Source organism: Aquarana catesbeiana, linkage group LG02 (assembly GCF_042186555.1).
Source record: "Aquarana catesbeiana isolate 2022-GZ linkage group LG02, ASM4218655v1, whole genome shotgun sequence".
Lineage (NCBI taxonomy): Eukaryota > Metazoa > Chordata > Amphibia > Anura > Ranidae > Aquarana > Aquarana catesbeiana.
In genome coordinates this window covers 174,043,834-174,060,798 of record NC_133325.1, presented here as the reverse complement: position 1 = coordinate 174,060,798, position 16,965 = coordinate 174,043,834, and the positions used below count along the sequence as shown (strand labels likewise).

At 45.3% G+C, this 16,965-nt stretch overlaps 1 protein-coding gene across 2 annotated transcripts in view; it reads right to left on the bottom strand.

Moving 5' to 3' along the window:
• The window catches only part of STAT6 (signal transducer and activator of transcription 6), a 335,779-nt gene extending 322,305 nt beyond the window's left edge, over positions 1-13,474 (bottom strand). Inside the window, exon 1 of one of the 2 annotated variants that reach the window (XM_073613829.1) lies at positions 13,205-13,474. Coding sequence is in view for 1 of the 2 variants with exons in the window: in XM_073613831.1 (XP_073469932.1) it covers positions 12,833-12,843 (11 nt within the window). In the remaining variant the exon portion in view is untranslated. Of the gene's footprint in view, positions 1-12,832; positions 12,859-13,204 lie in introns of those variants that run through there. The other variant, XM_073613831.1, reaches the window with a different exon arrangement.
• Positions 13,475-16,965: the final 3,491 nt, after the last annotated feature.

The window sequence follows — 16,965 nt, the reverse complement described above, 5'->3', positions numbered from 1 at the left end:
TCCCATTTAAAATGACTCTCAGTTACAATTGCTGGCACCCAGCTACTGAAAAAATAGAGGGAAAAAACGGCGTGGAGTCCCCCTATAATCCATACCAGACACTTATTGGGGTATGTAGCCCAGCAGGTCAGGAAAGGGGGGATGTGCAAGAGGCCCTCCCCCTCCTGAACCATACCAGGCCACATGCCCTCAACATGGTGGGGTGGGTGCTTTGGGGCAGGGGGGCTCTGCCTCATTCCCCCAACCATTGCTGGTGGTTGTGGGGGTCTGCGGGCAGGAGGCTTATCAGAATCCTTTAAAATAGGGGCCCCCAGATCCCTGCCCCCATCCCCTATGTGAATGAGTATCGGGTACATAGTACCCCTACCCATTCACCAAAAAAGTGACAAAAAGTAATAAAAACAAGAGACTAATTTTTGACAAATCCTTTATTAAAAAATAAAAAAAATTGTGTCCTTTGATGTAAATCCATCCTCTATCACGCTGCCCACTGACCCAGGAAAAAAATACAATTCTCCGCCTCCTGGGGACGGCCTACCGCTGAATGCCTGCTCTACGCTTTGACATTTTCTTAAGTAAGGGGTGGGGCCACCTGGCTATGTCACCCTGTGGCACCGCTCCCTTCTGACGTAATGGACTGGTGCATGCTGGGCCTGTGCTCTTATAAGGGGTGGGGCCACCAGGTGATGTTGCCAGGTGCCCCCCCTTTACCTATATAAGAACTGTCAAAGCACAGAGCAGACATTCAGCGGGAGGCCGTTCCAGAAGGCGGAGCATTTTTTTTTTGTTTTGTTTTTTCGGGTCGGCGGGCAGCATAATTGATGATGGATTTACAGCAAGGGACACTGTTTTTATTTTTTAATAAAGGATTTGTCAAAAACTTTCTTGTTTTTATTATTTTTGTACACTTTTTAGTTAATGGGTAGGGGTACTATGTACCTGATACTCATTCACATAGGGGGGCCGTGATCTCATGGCCCCCTTGGTAAAGGGGGCTTCCAGATTCTGATAAGCCCCTCTGCCCGCAGACCCCAACAAACACCGGCAAGGGTTGTGGGAATGAGGCCCTTGTCACCATCATCATGGGAACAAGGTGCTTTGGGGCAGAGCCTCCCTGCCCCAAAAGCACCCAACCCCCCCATGTTGAGGTCATGTGGCCTGGTATGGTTCAGAAGAGGGGGTGCTTGCCCATCCTCTCCTTTTCTGACTTGCCGGGCTGCATGCCTGGATAAGGGTATGGCATGGATTTTGTGGGGGGACCCCACGCCGTTTTTTTTCTTTATTTTTTAACTTTTTTTTATTATTCAGCTGTCAGCGGGGAAACCCATTAAAAGCTGATGACTCATTGATTGTTAAGAGCACTTCTCGGCCCTGCTCCTTAATAACCAGCTTAAACTGTGCCATGATTGGGCAAATCTTTGCGCAATCAGGGCACAGAATGCACTGTGCAGCGCTCAGTGCATTGCAGGGTGTTCGTCGGGGCGAACACCCGGCGAACACCCTGCAAATTCGGGTGTTCGGCAAATGGCAGAATTCATGCTCGGGCCGAACCATTCACCCATCCCTAATGTTTATATATAAAAGTTCTGATTAAAACTGAAATCAGCACTTTTATTTTCCACAGCCTTAAAATAAAACATGACCTGGATGGTCTTATTTTTTTACCTGTTGCTGACCATTGGGGTCACAGGTAATGCAAATAAGGGTGCAAACAGTAAAAGTCTACCAAAACATAAGCACAGCTGTTTTTGCAGTTGTATTGGATGAAATATTTGGCACAAAACTCTGCTCTGAGAGTTTTCCCTTATTTCCTAGCTCTGTCCCTGAGAGTTTTCCCTCGTTTCCTGTATACAGAGCTCTACTGGGCCTGTCCACTGTACATGATATGATTTGTTATCCACTCTCAGGCTGAAATAATCTGAACACCATAAAGGCTTGCTTGACAATGCCTAGAACCTTCCATAGTCGTCTTGGTATCCCATGTCAAACAAGTTACATTTAATATAAGAACACAACTGTTAAGCTCAACTTTTATACCATGCAAATATAAAGACCCTAGAAATATTCAAACTCACATAACCCCTCGGAAAACACCAATCCAATGACAGCATAGCTCACAACTGACTTTCATTTGAAGGAACTGTTCCTTTTGTAACAAAGTCCCTCTGTCCCTCTCTTCTTCTCATTTTTCCCTGCTTTTGGTCTAATGTATAAATCTGAAAATATAAATTCAAAAAGTGTTATACATTGTACTAGGTTATTAAGGTTACTGTCTGGAAGCCTCCCCGGCACGGCACGCTGGAACCTCATCACACAGCTAGGTCTCATCATGTACACTACAGAGTGCATAGCCGGGGGATTCGATATTTGACCTTGCTATGCACAATAGTAGGCCTCGGTTCACACTGGGACGACTTGTCAGGCGACTAGCGTCCCGTTCTGTGCAATGGAACCGTTCTAATCAGAGCGACGCAAGTCGCTCCGACTTAGAAAAAGGTTCCTGTACTACTTTGGGGGTGACTTGCATTGACTTCTAAACAGAAGTCGTTTTGCAAGTCGCCGCTGAGTCGTGTCCTGGGTCGCCTGAGGCAGTCGCGCTGCAAGTCGCGCTGCCTCAATCTGAACCGACCCTTAACCCTCTTTGTTTCCCGTTTCTGTTTGCATTATAACCCCTGTCTTTTGTTTATGTCTGTTAAATTGCATCATTCTGAAAATAAATAAAGGAATTACAAAAAAAAGTGTTATACACTGAGCAAAATTATACACTTGTGTTTGCCCCTATTTATCATGAGCTGAACCCAAAGATCTACGACTTTTTCTATGTACACAAAAGACCTATTTATCTCAAATATTGTTCACAAATCTGTCTAAGCCCAGGTTCACACTGAGCTGCGGGAATGATGCCGTGCGAGTTCAGCTGGACTCGAACAATTTCACTCCCGCATTTCAGTCCCGATTTCGGCTGCGATTTCAGAGACATCTGATCGCTGCCAGAAATCGCAAAAAGTAGTACAGAAACTACTTTTTGAAATTGGTGCAGCTCCGCAGATGTGACGTTGCACCGATTAGGACGGTGCCATTGACGGCAATTGCCGCCAATTTGACAAATGCGATCCAGTGTAAACCAGTGTTAAATGTGTTAGTGAGCACTTTTCCTTTGCCGAGATGATCCATCCACCTCACAGGTGGGGCATATCAACATGCTGATTAGACAGCATGATTATTGCACAGGTGTGCCTTAGGCCGGCCACAATAAAAGGCCACTCTAAAATGTGTAGTTTTATCACACAGCACAATGCCGCAGATGTCGCAAGTTTTGAGGGAGCGTGCAATTGGCATGGTGACTGCAGGAATGTCCACCAGAGCAGTTGCCCTTGAATTGAATGTTAATTTCTCTACCATAAGCCATCTCCAAAGGTGTTTCAGAGAGTTTAGCAGTACATCTAACCGCCCTCACAACCGCAGACCACGTGTAACCACACCAGCCCAGGACCTCCACATCCAGCATCTTTAGCTCCAAGATCATCTGAGACCAGCCACCCGGACAGCTGCTGCAACAATCGGTTTGCATAACCAAAGAATTTTTGCACAAACTATCAGAAACCATCTCAGGCAACCTCATCTGCATGCTTATCGTCCTCATCAGGGTCTCGACCTAACTGCAGTTCATCGTCGTAACCAACTTGAGTGGGCAAATGCTCACATTTAATGGGGTCTGGCACTTTGGAGAGGTGTTCTCTTCATGGATGAATCCCGGTTTTCACTGTACAGGGCAGAGGGCAGACAGATGGCGTTGTGTGGGTGAGCGGTTTGCTGATGTTAATGTTGTGGATCGAGTGGTCCATGGTGGCAGTGGAGTTATGGTATGGGCAGGCGTATGCATAGGCATGCACATGGGTTGTGCCGGGTGTGCCTGGGCACACCCTAACGCCCAGGCACACCCCAGGGCTTTTTTTGCTGGCAGGATCTCCATTCGGGCTGCTGATGGACAATGGGAACGCTGCGACTATGCGAGTGGACCTGTTTTTTATTTGGCTGTATAACTCCTGTGAGTGCAGACACTGAACGCGGAGTGAGCAGGCAAGCGGCCGCATTTTCCGATGCTACTTCTATAGTTCCGGCTACTGCATCCCTGACAGCTGAATAACTCTGCCGCCTGCTGTCAGGGATGCTATAGCCACAACTATAGAGGTAGCATCGGGGCTGAATTAACCCCACTGTTTTTAAACAAGACCTGCCCGCTGCCACCGCGGGGCTTCTAGCCCACCACTGCCCTTTGTCCGAGAAAAGTATTTGCCAGGACCGTCCCAGGCAGAGGAGGAGGAGGTAGCTTTTTACTCCCTGCTCCGCCTCTGAGTGCCCCGTCTCCCAGCTTCCGCCCTGCAGTGCCAACAACGCAACAACCTGAGGTGAGAAGAATGCGCCGGGACTCAGGAAATGTCACTGGTAAGGGCGGAGTTGGGGGCACAGACTTTAGCAGTGTGTGTGTGTGCACGGCTCTGCAGCAGGCAGGGAGAGAGGGGGGTGTAGTGTTTTTCATCTATCCTCTGAATTCTTTCATTTGTTGTATTGAACAGCTTGTAAGAAGTGTGTATCACTGTTCACATGTTCAGGGATGTTCTTCTCATCACATGAATATAAGCCAACATGCTCTTTGGTTCCCAGTCACTATGCAATGTTCTGTACCTGGATATGTCATGGGCCTACCCATAGTACAGCCATGTTAACTAAATAGCATCCTATTGTAGTAATAGCCTTACAAGGGCCTAATTAGAGGGTATAAGTACATATCCTGTGTAAATATCATCACATCTCCTGCAGGGAATAAATATTGACCCCCCTGACTCGTGGATTAGTAAGTCATTCTCTGGTAAATGTGGCTGCTAATTGCACATTCATACGTTCTTGGGTTGAATTACTCAGTCGGCAGATACTGCCAAGCACAACTGTACATTAAATAGGATTTGAATATTAACCTGAACTTTTATATTTACTTTTACAAAAAAAAAAAAAAAAATATATATATATATATATATATATATATATATATATATATATATATAGTAAAAATAAATATATATTACATATACAATTAAAACTATATGAACCCTGGTTTGTCAGCAAAAAAGTATGTGTATATATATATATATATATATATATATATATATGCACTTTTTTTTATATATACAGGCATACCCCACTTTTAAGTACGCAATGGGGTTTATTTACTAAAGCTGGAAAGTGCAAAATCAAACTCACTTCTGCATAGAAACCAATGAGCTTCTAACATCAGCTTGTTCAATTAAGCTTTGGTAATAAAACCTGGAAGCTCATTGGTTCCTATGCAGAAGTGAGCCTGATTTAGCACTTTCCAGCTTTAGTAAATAAACCCCATTGTGTACTTAAAAGTGGGGTATGCCTGTATATATATATATATATATATATATATATATATATATATATACATATATATATATCATACTTGCCAACTGTCCCGAATTTCTCGGGACATTCCCGAGATTTAGACCCTTTTCCTGATGTAATCGTTTCCCGGGAGATGTCCCCGGGAAATTCAGTTTTTCCCGATTTTCGCGGCCGAGGTTCGCGCCGCCGGCCGCTAGAGGTCCGCCATTTTCAAGGAGACCGTAGGCTGGCTAGATGGCTACAATAGAGATTGAGATGAGGCGCCGCCCACCCCCCGGCCCGCTCCGCCCCGCTGCTAGTCTCTGTGACCTGTTATGGAAAGGGGCGGGGGATGGGCGGCGCCGCAGCTCAATCTCTACTGTAACCATGCGGCTCCGCTTGACCAACTTTGGGGCCATATAGCCTGGATGTCACGGGGGGGCCAGTCTGGATGTCACATGGGGGGCCGGTCTGGATGTCACAGGGGGGAAGTCTGGATGTCACAGGGGGGGCCGATCTGGATGTCACGGGGGGGCGGTCTGGATGTCGAGGGGGGCTGGTCTGGATGTCAAGGGGAGCAGTCTGGATGTCACGGGGGGCCGGTCTGGATGTCACGGGGGGGCGGTCTGTATGTCACGGGAGGCCGGTCTGGATGTCACAGGGGGGGCCGCTCTGGATGTCACGGGGGGCCGGTCTGGATGTCACGGGGGGCCGGTCTGGATGTCACGGGGTGCTGGTCTGGATGTCACGGGGGGGCCGGTCTGGATGTCACAGGGGGGGCAGTCTGGATGTCACAGGGGGGGCGGTCTGGATGTCACAGGGGGGCGGTCTGGATGTCACAGGGGGGCCGGTCTGGATGTCACGGGGGGGCTGGTCTGGATGTCACGGGGGGGGGGCGGTCTGGATGTCACGGAGGGGCGCTCTGGATGTCACAGGGAGGCTGGTCTGGATGTCACAGGGGGGCTGGTCTGGATGTCACGGGGGGGCGGTCTGGATGTCACGGGGGGGGCGGTCTGGATGTCACAGGGGGGGCCGGTCTGGATGTCACAGGGGGGGCTGGTCTGGATGTCACAGGGGGGGCTGTATAGTCTGGATGTCACAGGGGGGGCTAGTCTGGATGTCACAGGAGGGGGCCGTATAGTCTGGGTGTCACAGGGGGGGCCGTATAGTCTGGATGTCACGGGGGGGCAGTCTGGATGTCACAGGGGGACCATATAGTCTGGATGTCACAGGGGGAAGCTGTATAGTCTGGATGTCACGGGGGGGCTGTATAGTCTGGGTGTCACGGGGGGGGCCGTATAGTCTGGATGTCACTGGGGGGGTGCCGTATATTCTGGATGTCACAGGGGGGGCTGTATAGTCTGGAAGTCACGGGGGGCTTATAGTCTGGATGTCACGGGGGGGGGCTGTATAGTCTGGATGTCACAGGGGGGGCCGTATAGTCTGGATGTCACGAGGGGGCCGTATAGTCTGGATGTCACGGGGGGCCAGTCCAGATGTCACAGGGGGGGCCATATAGTCTGGATGTCACAGGGGGGCACCAGATGTAAGGAGTACTGATGGGGACACAGATGTAAGGAGGACTGATGGGGACACAGATGTAAGGAGGACTGATGGGGACACAGATGTAAGGAGGACTCTGCTGATGGGGACACAGATGTGAGAAAGGCTCCGCTGGGGACACCTGATGGCATCTGGTGGCAGGCAACGTGGCAGGTGACACGCTCAGGGCTCCCACTGATTCTGCACTATGGTGAGTTGAAAGATTTCATTTTATATTACAATGTAATAATAGAAATAATGCGCTTCAATCATTCTGACACCATGGTGCCGGCAGGGCTGGACTGGGACAAAAATTTGGCCCTGGACTTCATCCAGACCAGCCCACTTTAATTTTGCAAACACACACAAAAACAGTATATAAACTATACGCAATTGCGCAAAAAAATAAGAAAAAACATTCCACTGTATGTATAAACAGACCAGTGGCATTAAATTAATTATTTACCGTGACCAGTGACATTAAATTATTAATCAGTTACTGTGACCAGTGACATTAAATTATTAATCAGTTACCATGACTAGTGATATTAAATTATTAATCAGTTACCATCACCAGTGACATAACATTACTAATCAGTTACCGCAGTTACCGTGACCAGTGGCATTAAATTATTCATCAATTACCGTGACCAGTGACATTAAATTATTCATCAATTACCATGACCAGTGACATTAAATTACTAATTAGTTATCGTGACCAGTGGCATTAAATTATTCATCAATTACCGTGACCAGTGACATTAAATTATTCATCAATTACCATGACCAGTGACATTAAATTACTAATTGACCAGTGGCATTAAATTAATAATTGACCAGTGGCAATAAATTATTCATCAGTTACCGTGGTCAGCGGCATTAAATTAATAATTGACCAGTGGCATTAAATTAATATTAATGCCACTGTAGCATTAATATTAATTTAATGCCACTGGTCAATTATTAATTTAATGCCACTGGCCATGGTAACTGATGTATGAATAATTTAACCATGACCAGTGGCAGTACATTTACAGTACAGATTAACCCCTCCCCCCCTCCCCCAGCCATGCTGCATATTCAGTTACTTTATAATTTAACCATGACCAATGGCAGTACATTTACAATACAGATTTACCCCTCCCCCCCTCCCCCCCGCCATGCTGCATATTCAGTTACTTTAAGTAACTGAATATGCAGCATGGCGGGGGGAGGGGGGGAGGGGTAAATCTGTACTCTAAATGTACTGCCACTGGTCATGGTTAAATTATTCATCAGTTACCATGGCCAGTGGCATTAAATTAATAATTGACCAGTGGCATTAAATTAATATTAATGCCACAGGCATTAATATTAATTTAATGCCACTGGTCAATTATTAATTTAATGCCACTGGCCATGGTAACTGATGAATAATTTAACCATGACCAGTGGCAGTACATTTATACAGTACAGATTTACCCCTCCCCCCCCCCCATGCTGCATATTCAGTTACTTACTAATTACTATTATTATTAGAAAAGTTATTACTATAGTGCTGCACTGCTGCTTACTTGAATGATGACAGTGACACTATAGCCTTGGTCTCTCTGTCACTGTACTTGCTGGTGGTTCTGATCAGATTCCGAATTCTCCTCCTCGGCTTCGGCTCCTCTAGGTTGCAGACTTGCAGTCAGGCTTGCTTTGCTACGCCCTGGCTCCGCCTCCTCCTATGTCCCCGGGCCGCCTCCGCCCTCCGTCCGTGAGTGACGTCACGGCGCCGGGACAAAGAGGCCGCCCAAATGGCTATATTGTTAGCTGTTAGGGGGAGTGCCTGGGGGAGTGTCAATGCCTGTTCTTTTGTGACGCCTGCGGCCGGCCCGCCCGCCGAGTGCAGGAGCAGAGCCGCCCGGCGCCCGGCGACGCTCGGACGGAGAGAGACAGTGACACAGTCACTGTCTGACAGTCAGAGAGAGAGAGTCATTGGTGTAGTGGCCCGCTGCCAATCGGCCCACCGGGAATCTCCCGGTAGTCCCGATGGCCAGCACAGGCCTGGGTGCCGGGATGATTGAAGCGCTAACACCAGGTGTTTGGAGTATCTTTATCTGCTGATTGTTAAACTCTGGAATACACATTTCTATTGTGGTGTAGGATCTGGGGCTGCTGTCCCTCCATCCCTGTCCCCCCCTCCCTGTCCCCCCCTTTCCCCTTTTCCTCTCCATCCCTCATTTATCTCAGACTCTAACCACACTCAATTGAGCCACGCCCATTTAAGCCACACCCACCTTCCCATGTAAATCACGCCCATTTGTCGGTGCATTTTTAATTTCAACTATGTCACGCCCACAAATGCATGCCCCGCCCCCTAATTATAATGCGACTCCACCTACAGCCAAAAAAGTGTCCCTAAAAATATTTTTACAATATATATATATATATATATATATATATATATATATATATCTATAGATAGATATATATATATATATACAGACGCATGTGTGTTTGAGCTTTGGTTTGAGGTGCACACCCTAATGCAATAGGCTGCGCACGCCTATGGGCGTATGCTATGGACAACGAACACAGGTGCATTTTATTGATGGCATTTTGAATGCACAGAGATACCGTGAGGCCCCCATTTTTGTGCCATTCATCCACGACCATCATCTCATGTTGCAGCATGATAATGCACAGCCCCATGTTGCAAGGATCTGTACACCATTCCTGGAAGCTGAAAACATCCCAGTTCTTGCATGGCCAGCATACTCACCGAACATGTCACCCATTGAACATGTTTGGGATGCTCTGGATCGGTATATACGACAGCGTGTTCCAGTTCCTGACAATATCCAGCAATATCACACAGCCATTGAAGAGGAATGGACCAACATTCCACAGGCCACAATCAACAACCTGGTCAACTCTATGCTCAGGAGATGTGCTGCACTGCGTCGTCACACCAGATACTGAGAGAAATTAACATTCAATTCAAGGGCAACAGCTCTGGTGGACTTTCCTGCAGTCACCATGCCAATTGCACGCACCCTCAAAACTTGCGACATCTGCGGCATTGTGCTGTGTGATAAAACTGCACATTTTAGACTGATCTTTTACTGTGGCCGGCCTAAGGCACACCTGTGCAATCATCATGCTGTCTAATCAGCATCTTGATATGCCCCACCTGTGAGGTGGATGGATTATCTCTGCAAAGGAGAAGTGCTCACTAACACAGATCTAAGCTGGCCATACACCATACAATCTTCTTACAACTATGTAGTGCAAGGGCCTGCCTGATTGCATACAGAATGAAAGTGTTTAGGTTTGACCTCATATTATATGGTTTCGGTAAATCTAAAGGAAAGTTGTACAAGAAAATTGAATAATTTTCGGCCAGCCTTAGACAGATTTGTGAACAATATTTGAAAAATAGAAATAGGCCTTTTGTGTACATAGAAAAAGTCTTACATCTCTGCATTCAGCTCATGATCAATAGAGGCAAACACAAAAGTGTTGCGATTATAACTTTGCTCAGTGTATATATAGACACACAAACTCTGCATATTCATTAATCTATTTTTTTTACTATTTTTTTTTTAGCAACCTTTGTGCTTATAGAAAGTGCTGTGATCTCACTCGTGAGATCACTACAGGCATACCCCACTTTTAAGTACACAATGGGGTTTATTTACTAAAGCTGGAAAGTGCAAAATCAGGCTCACTGCATAGAAACCAATGAGCTTCTAACATCAGCTTGTTCAATTAAGCTTTGGTAATAAAACCTGGAAGCTCATTGGTTCCTATGCAGAAGTGAGCCTGATTTTGCACTTTCCAGCTTTAGTAAATAAACCCCATTGTGTACTTAAAAGTGGGGTATGTCTGTACTCTCCCAATGTAAACATAATGTGATTGCACAAATCCTTTCTACCTTCTGGGGTGATCTGTAGAAAGATTGGAAGATATACCTCCCAACTTTTTGAGATGGGAACAAGGGACACTAATTATCAATAGTATGTAGGTATAGGAAACCCCCCCCCCCCAACCACTTCAGCCCTGGAAGATTTGGCTGCTCAATGACAAAGGCCATTTTTTGTGATTTGGCACTGCATCGATTTAACTGACAATTGCGCGGTCGTGCGACGCTGTACCCAAACAAAATTGACGTCCTTTTTTTCCCACGAATAGAGCTATCTTTTGGTGGTATTTTATCATCTCTGTGGTTTTTATTTTTTGCGCTATAAACAAAAAAAGAGTGAAAAAAAACACAATATTTTGTACTTTTTGCTATAATAAATATCCCCGATTTTTTTTAAAAAAAGCAATTTTTTTACTCAGTTTAGGCCAATATGTATTCTTCTACATATTTTTGGTGATAAAAATCGCAGTAAGCGTAATTATATTGATTGGTTTGTGAAAAAATTATAGCGTCTACAAAATAGGGGATAGATTTATGGCAATTTTATTATTATTTTTTTTTTTTACTAGTAATGGCGGCAATCTGCGATTTTTATCAGGACTGTGACATTATGGCGGACACATCGGACAATTTTGACACATTTTTGAAACCATTGACAATTACAGCAATCAGTGCTATAAAAATGCACTGATTACTGTGTAAATGTCACTGGCAGGGAAGGGGTTAACACTAGGGGACGATCAAGGGGTTTAAGGCCCGGTTCACACTGGTGGGATGCAAGAACCCTGAAAATCCACTGCGAGTTCCCGCATCGCACGACTCGCATGGCAGTTCACACTGCCATATGCGAACTGCTGGGGAGTGTCAATACATTGTTAACGACACCCCCAGTTCAGCTGGCGTATCGCACTGCGAACTGACAGTTCGGACATGAATCGGATCGCATGTGTGTGAAAACACATGCGATCTGATTCTGGTCCGAACAGAAAAAAGGGTCCTGTGCGTGTTTGGACCGAATGCGGTGCGCTATCAGCCATACTATCTGTATGGCTGAAATCGCACCACACAGACATCGCATGTAATGTGAACAGCAGTGCCCTGCGAATTACATGCGATGTCTGGCATCGCACAAGTGTGAACCAGGCCTAACTGTGTTCCCTGCCTGTGTGTTCTAACTGTGGGGGGATGGGACTGACTATAGGAGATGACAGATCGTGGTTCCTAGCTATTAGGAATTCAGGATCTGTCTCTCCTCACAGAACAGGGATTTGTGTGTTTACACACACATGTCCCTATTCTGCCTCTCGTGTCTGCGACCGCCGGCCACGAGCAACAGCACCCCGCAATGCAGCGCGCGCGCGCCTGCTATCCCGCTTAAAGGGAGCTGACGTACAGCTACGACGGTTCGCGGGATCGTGCCGACCTGCCGCAGTATAATGACAGCGGCTGGTCGACAAGTGGTTAAAGAAGAATTTTAGAAAAAAAATTAAAAATGATGAGTTAAACCCACAAGTGTTTTTTTTTTTTTTTTTTTTTTTTTTTTACCACTACTATTCCTTTATACTGGCTTTTGAAATTTACAAATGCAGCAATTCAGAAACTGGATGAAAGGTTTAGCACTGGGAAACACTTTTTGAAAGATAAAAAAATGCATTTTATATAGAACTATACAGATCAGACCAAAATGAGGGACAAATGAGGAGGAAAGAGGGACAGAAGGACTTTGTATCAAATCAGGGACAGTCCCTCTAAATCAGGGACAGTTGGGAGCTAAGGGAATACCAGGATGTAATCATTACAGCTCTTGGGCCCAGCTATCACTGACACTGTTACTGACAGGCAGTGCTTTGGCGTTAGTGCCAGGAGCTGCTGAGTCCAGGTGCCGTTTTAAATAGGCCCTGGGACAAATAGCCACTGTCCCTGTACTATTTTTTAAACCAGGTTTTTAAATCAACAGTTTTTGGTAAACAATACAAGTAAGCAATAAGCACATACCTTGTAACCATCCCCTCCCTTAAACAAGTCCCGATTAGAACAATCCTGTCCCATTTTAAAACAGCACTTGGGATTCAAGTCGTTAAACAACCCTATTTACTAAGTATTTGGTCTCAAAAGCCATTACTGAACTACGTCCGTAAATATAGACCTTGTACTCTCCACTAACATCATTTGAGGGAAGTACAACTCCATTCTTGAGCAAGCCTATTCCAGGAAGAATGAACACATGTCACACCATCCAAATTGTTTTATAATGTAACAATCACAAAAAAAAATAAATGACAATCCTACTGATACCGCAGTGAGATAATTAAAAAAAAAAAAAAAAAGACTAAGCGCACTACTAGAAATCATGAAGATTACACATACCTCCCCCACACCGATAGCTTTCCTCTTTCAGTTTCTTCCGAGTTACTTGTTGTTCTTCGTAGAATAAAAAGCAGTCAAGCTCATATGCTCAGGTAAACAACACAATTATCCAGTAATAGATCAATAGACAGAGGCTTAGGAAGAGCAAACAATTATAATACACGGTGCTTCTTGCATTTCCTTAGTGGTCTAAAATCTTTCTGCTGTCTGCTGCGTATTTTTTTTTTTCTTGTTTTCACTTCCTGATTTGAGAGCAGAAAGCTGGCGAGCAGCCTGAATTTTTTTTTTTTTCTGGTTAGGCCCAGCCCTGAAAGTTGCACAAATTTCCTCTGTGTGAAAGCTTGCTTGGAAATGACTCCTATTCCATTTACCCTGAGCAACAGTTTAATGGAGGAAATCTAAAACGTTTTCTCCTTGCCAGAGAAGACGTAAATGTGTGCTTTGATGAGTTTTTAATAAGCTGCAGTCACTTCAGTAATGTATTATATGAACGGTATCAGGTAAACATGGGATCTCTGTATTTTGTTTATATTATGTGGGTCTGTACTGGAAATAGTGCTCATGTCTTCTTAAACTAACACTAAAGCCTCGTACACACGATCGGATTTTCGGCAGGGAATTGTGTGATGACAGACTGTTGGCCTAAAATCCGACCGTAAGTACACTCCATCAGACAATTGTTGGCCAATTTTCCGCCAACAAATGTTGGTTAGCATGCTAGTAAATTTTCGGAGGACAACGGTCTGTTGTCAGATTTTCCTATTGGGTGTACACAAGTCCGTCACACAAAAGTTGAAAGTACAAAACACACATGCTCGGAATCAATGCTCACCAAACACAACATTAGCGGAAGGGGCCCAAAGGGTGGCGCTCAAGAGCTGACATTCTACAGGTTTGTGTTTGTTGGCCGACAATTGTGTACCGACAATTGTGTACCGTTTGTATGCAAGACAAGTTCCTGGCACACACCCTTCGGACAAAACTCAGTTGGCCAAAAATCCGATCCTGTGTACGAGGCTTTAGGCTTAATGTACATGGAACATTTTACAACCTCTCCTGAAAGATTTAACTTAACAGATAGTAGCTGACGTTTAAAAACGGGCGTTTTGCCGCTTTTACATGGCACGTTTAGCCGCATTTGCGTTTAGAAGCTTTTTTTTTTTTTACACGATCAATAATTAACCACTTCAGCCCCGGAGGATTTTACCCCCTTCCTGACCGGAGCACTTTTTGCGATTCGGCACTGTGTCGCTTTAACTGACAATTGCGCGGTCATGTGACGTTGTACCCAAACAAAATTGACGTCCTTTTTTTCCCACAAATAGAGCTTTCCTTTGGTGCTATTTGATCGCCTCTGCAGTTTTTATTTTTTGCGCTATAAACAAAAAAAGAGCAACAATTTTGAAAAAACACAATATTTTTTACTTTTTGCTATAATAATTATCCCCCAAAAAATATATCAAAAAACAATTTTTTTCCTCAGTTTAGAGCGATATGTATTCTTCTACAAATTTTTGGTAAAAAAATTGCAATAAGCGTATATTGATTGGTTTGCGCAAAATTTATAGCGTCTACAAAATAGGGGATAGTTTTATGGCATTTTTATTTTTAATTTGCTTTCTATTAGTAATGGCAGAGATCTGCAATTTTTATTGGGACTGCGACATTATGGCGGACACAGCGAACATTTTTGACACTATTTTGGGACCATTGTCCTTTATACAGCGATCGATGCTATAAAAATGCATTGATTACTGTGTAAATGACATTTGCAGTGAAGGGGTTAACACTAGGGGGCGATCAAGGGGTTAATTGTTTTCCCTGGGAGGTGATTCTAACTGAAGGGGGAGGGGACTGACCTAGAGGAAGTGACGGATCATGGTTCCTAGCTAATAGGAACACACGATCTGTCATTCCACTCAGAACAGGGAAGTGTGTGTTTACATACATTTGTCCTTGTTCTGTGTCTCCTGCTCACGATCGCTCGTGGCTGGCGGACATCGCGACTGTCGGCCACGAGCATCGGCACCCCTGCTGTGCAGCGGGCACGCCTGCTATCCCGATCCCGCGACGTATAGCTACGACGGTTCGTGGGATTGTGCTGACCTGCCGCAGTATAATGACGACGGCTGGTCAGCAAGCGGTTAATGTACACGGGACGTTTTACAACCTCTCCTGAATGATTTAACTTGACAGATAGCATCCGACGTTTAAAAACGGCTGTTTTGCCGCGTTTACATGGCGCATTTAGCCACGTTTGCATTTAGAAGCTTTTTTTTTTTTCACATGGTCAGTAATTAAAAACGACTGTAAACGAAACACGGCTAAACGTGAGTTGCCGCATTTACAAGCTGTTACAGGCGTTTGGCGTTTTAAATGCCTCTGAACATCCGTCCTGAACAAATTTTTTTGCTTTCCAAAAAATGCTTCTAAACTGCCTAGAAACAACTGTAGCGCTGGTAGATTTTATCTACCGTTGATAGGTAAATTTAGTGGGTCGCTTGTTATAGGAAGTTAGATTTGCCTCTGTTCCAGCTTGGCTGACGTTGCATGCAGTTCCACATTGTGCCGGTGGGTGTCGTTGTCACTGTCGGCAGTTGTTGGAAAAGCAACGTGTTGAAGCGAATGAGTGCTCCTCTTTCCCGGAGATAACTCGGTGGAGGTGGTCCTCCGAGTTGCATTCTGGGAGAGGGTATTTATGGGACAGACGCCATGTTTTAGGGTTGGTTTTCAGCCACCTGCTGTCCTTCCTGGCCGACAGGTATGCACTAGGAATACCACCTCGTGGTCCTCCGTTCCGGAGGCCCGTGTCGCTGCGGCATGTGGGTGGGCCCAGAAGCCTGTCTGGGGCCTGCCACAGCAGCGGAGGAATGGTCCTGAACTGTCTTTCCTGAGTAAAGAAACTGGACAGCCGAAAAGATCCCAGGGGAGGACCTGTCATGGAAGGATCATGCAGAGTGCTGGTCTGGAGAGGGGCCTGGTAACTCGGTTGGAGGACATTCTGAAGTAATCTTACAGTATAGTACTGCCGGGTTGGCTTAAAGGTTCAAGTACTGTATCTGACTTTCACCACAAACCAATACATCCTGTGGCAGAGGATCGTACGGGTTTTATTCCAGATAAGTCTGTGGCAGAGACTTTTGTTCGTGCTACGTGCTGGCTGCTAGGCAAGTGAGAGATGTCTATCCAGGCGGGCAAAGATTGAATCCTACGGAAAGAGGGGGAACTATTCAATTGCAAGTGTTCAATTACAAAGAATATTCTGAAGAAATACAACAGAAAGGTATTTGAGCTTTCCTGCAGTTTTCCTACTACCTCTTTCCTGCTACTTCCCTTGTTCGTTCTAATAAAGCATTGGAAAACCTACTCAAGTGTTTGGTGCTTATATTGTCCAGAGGTAAACTCAACGGAACCCTAGACCCAGTGCTGGTGAAACAGAGGTGTCGAGAGTGAAGGTAACAAGCCCGCTTAAACCAGCAGCTCCACCAAGAGTTATTGCTACATATATATATATATATCTATATATATAGATAGATATATATATCTATCTATATATATAGATAGATATATATACAGGGCCTTTTTTCCAGCAGGAACTAGGGCGAACTCAGTTCCACCACCTCTGGCTCAGGTCTTCTGCTCCCTGCTCACCATTATTACTTGGTAACACTGAAGTCCAGCTTCTGCGTTTACAAGTGATAGCTCATCTCCCAGTAGCTCCCACAGGTCAGATCTCCTGTGCAGATCCCACTAAGTGCCGG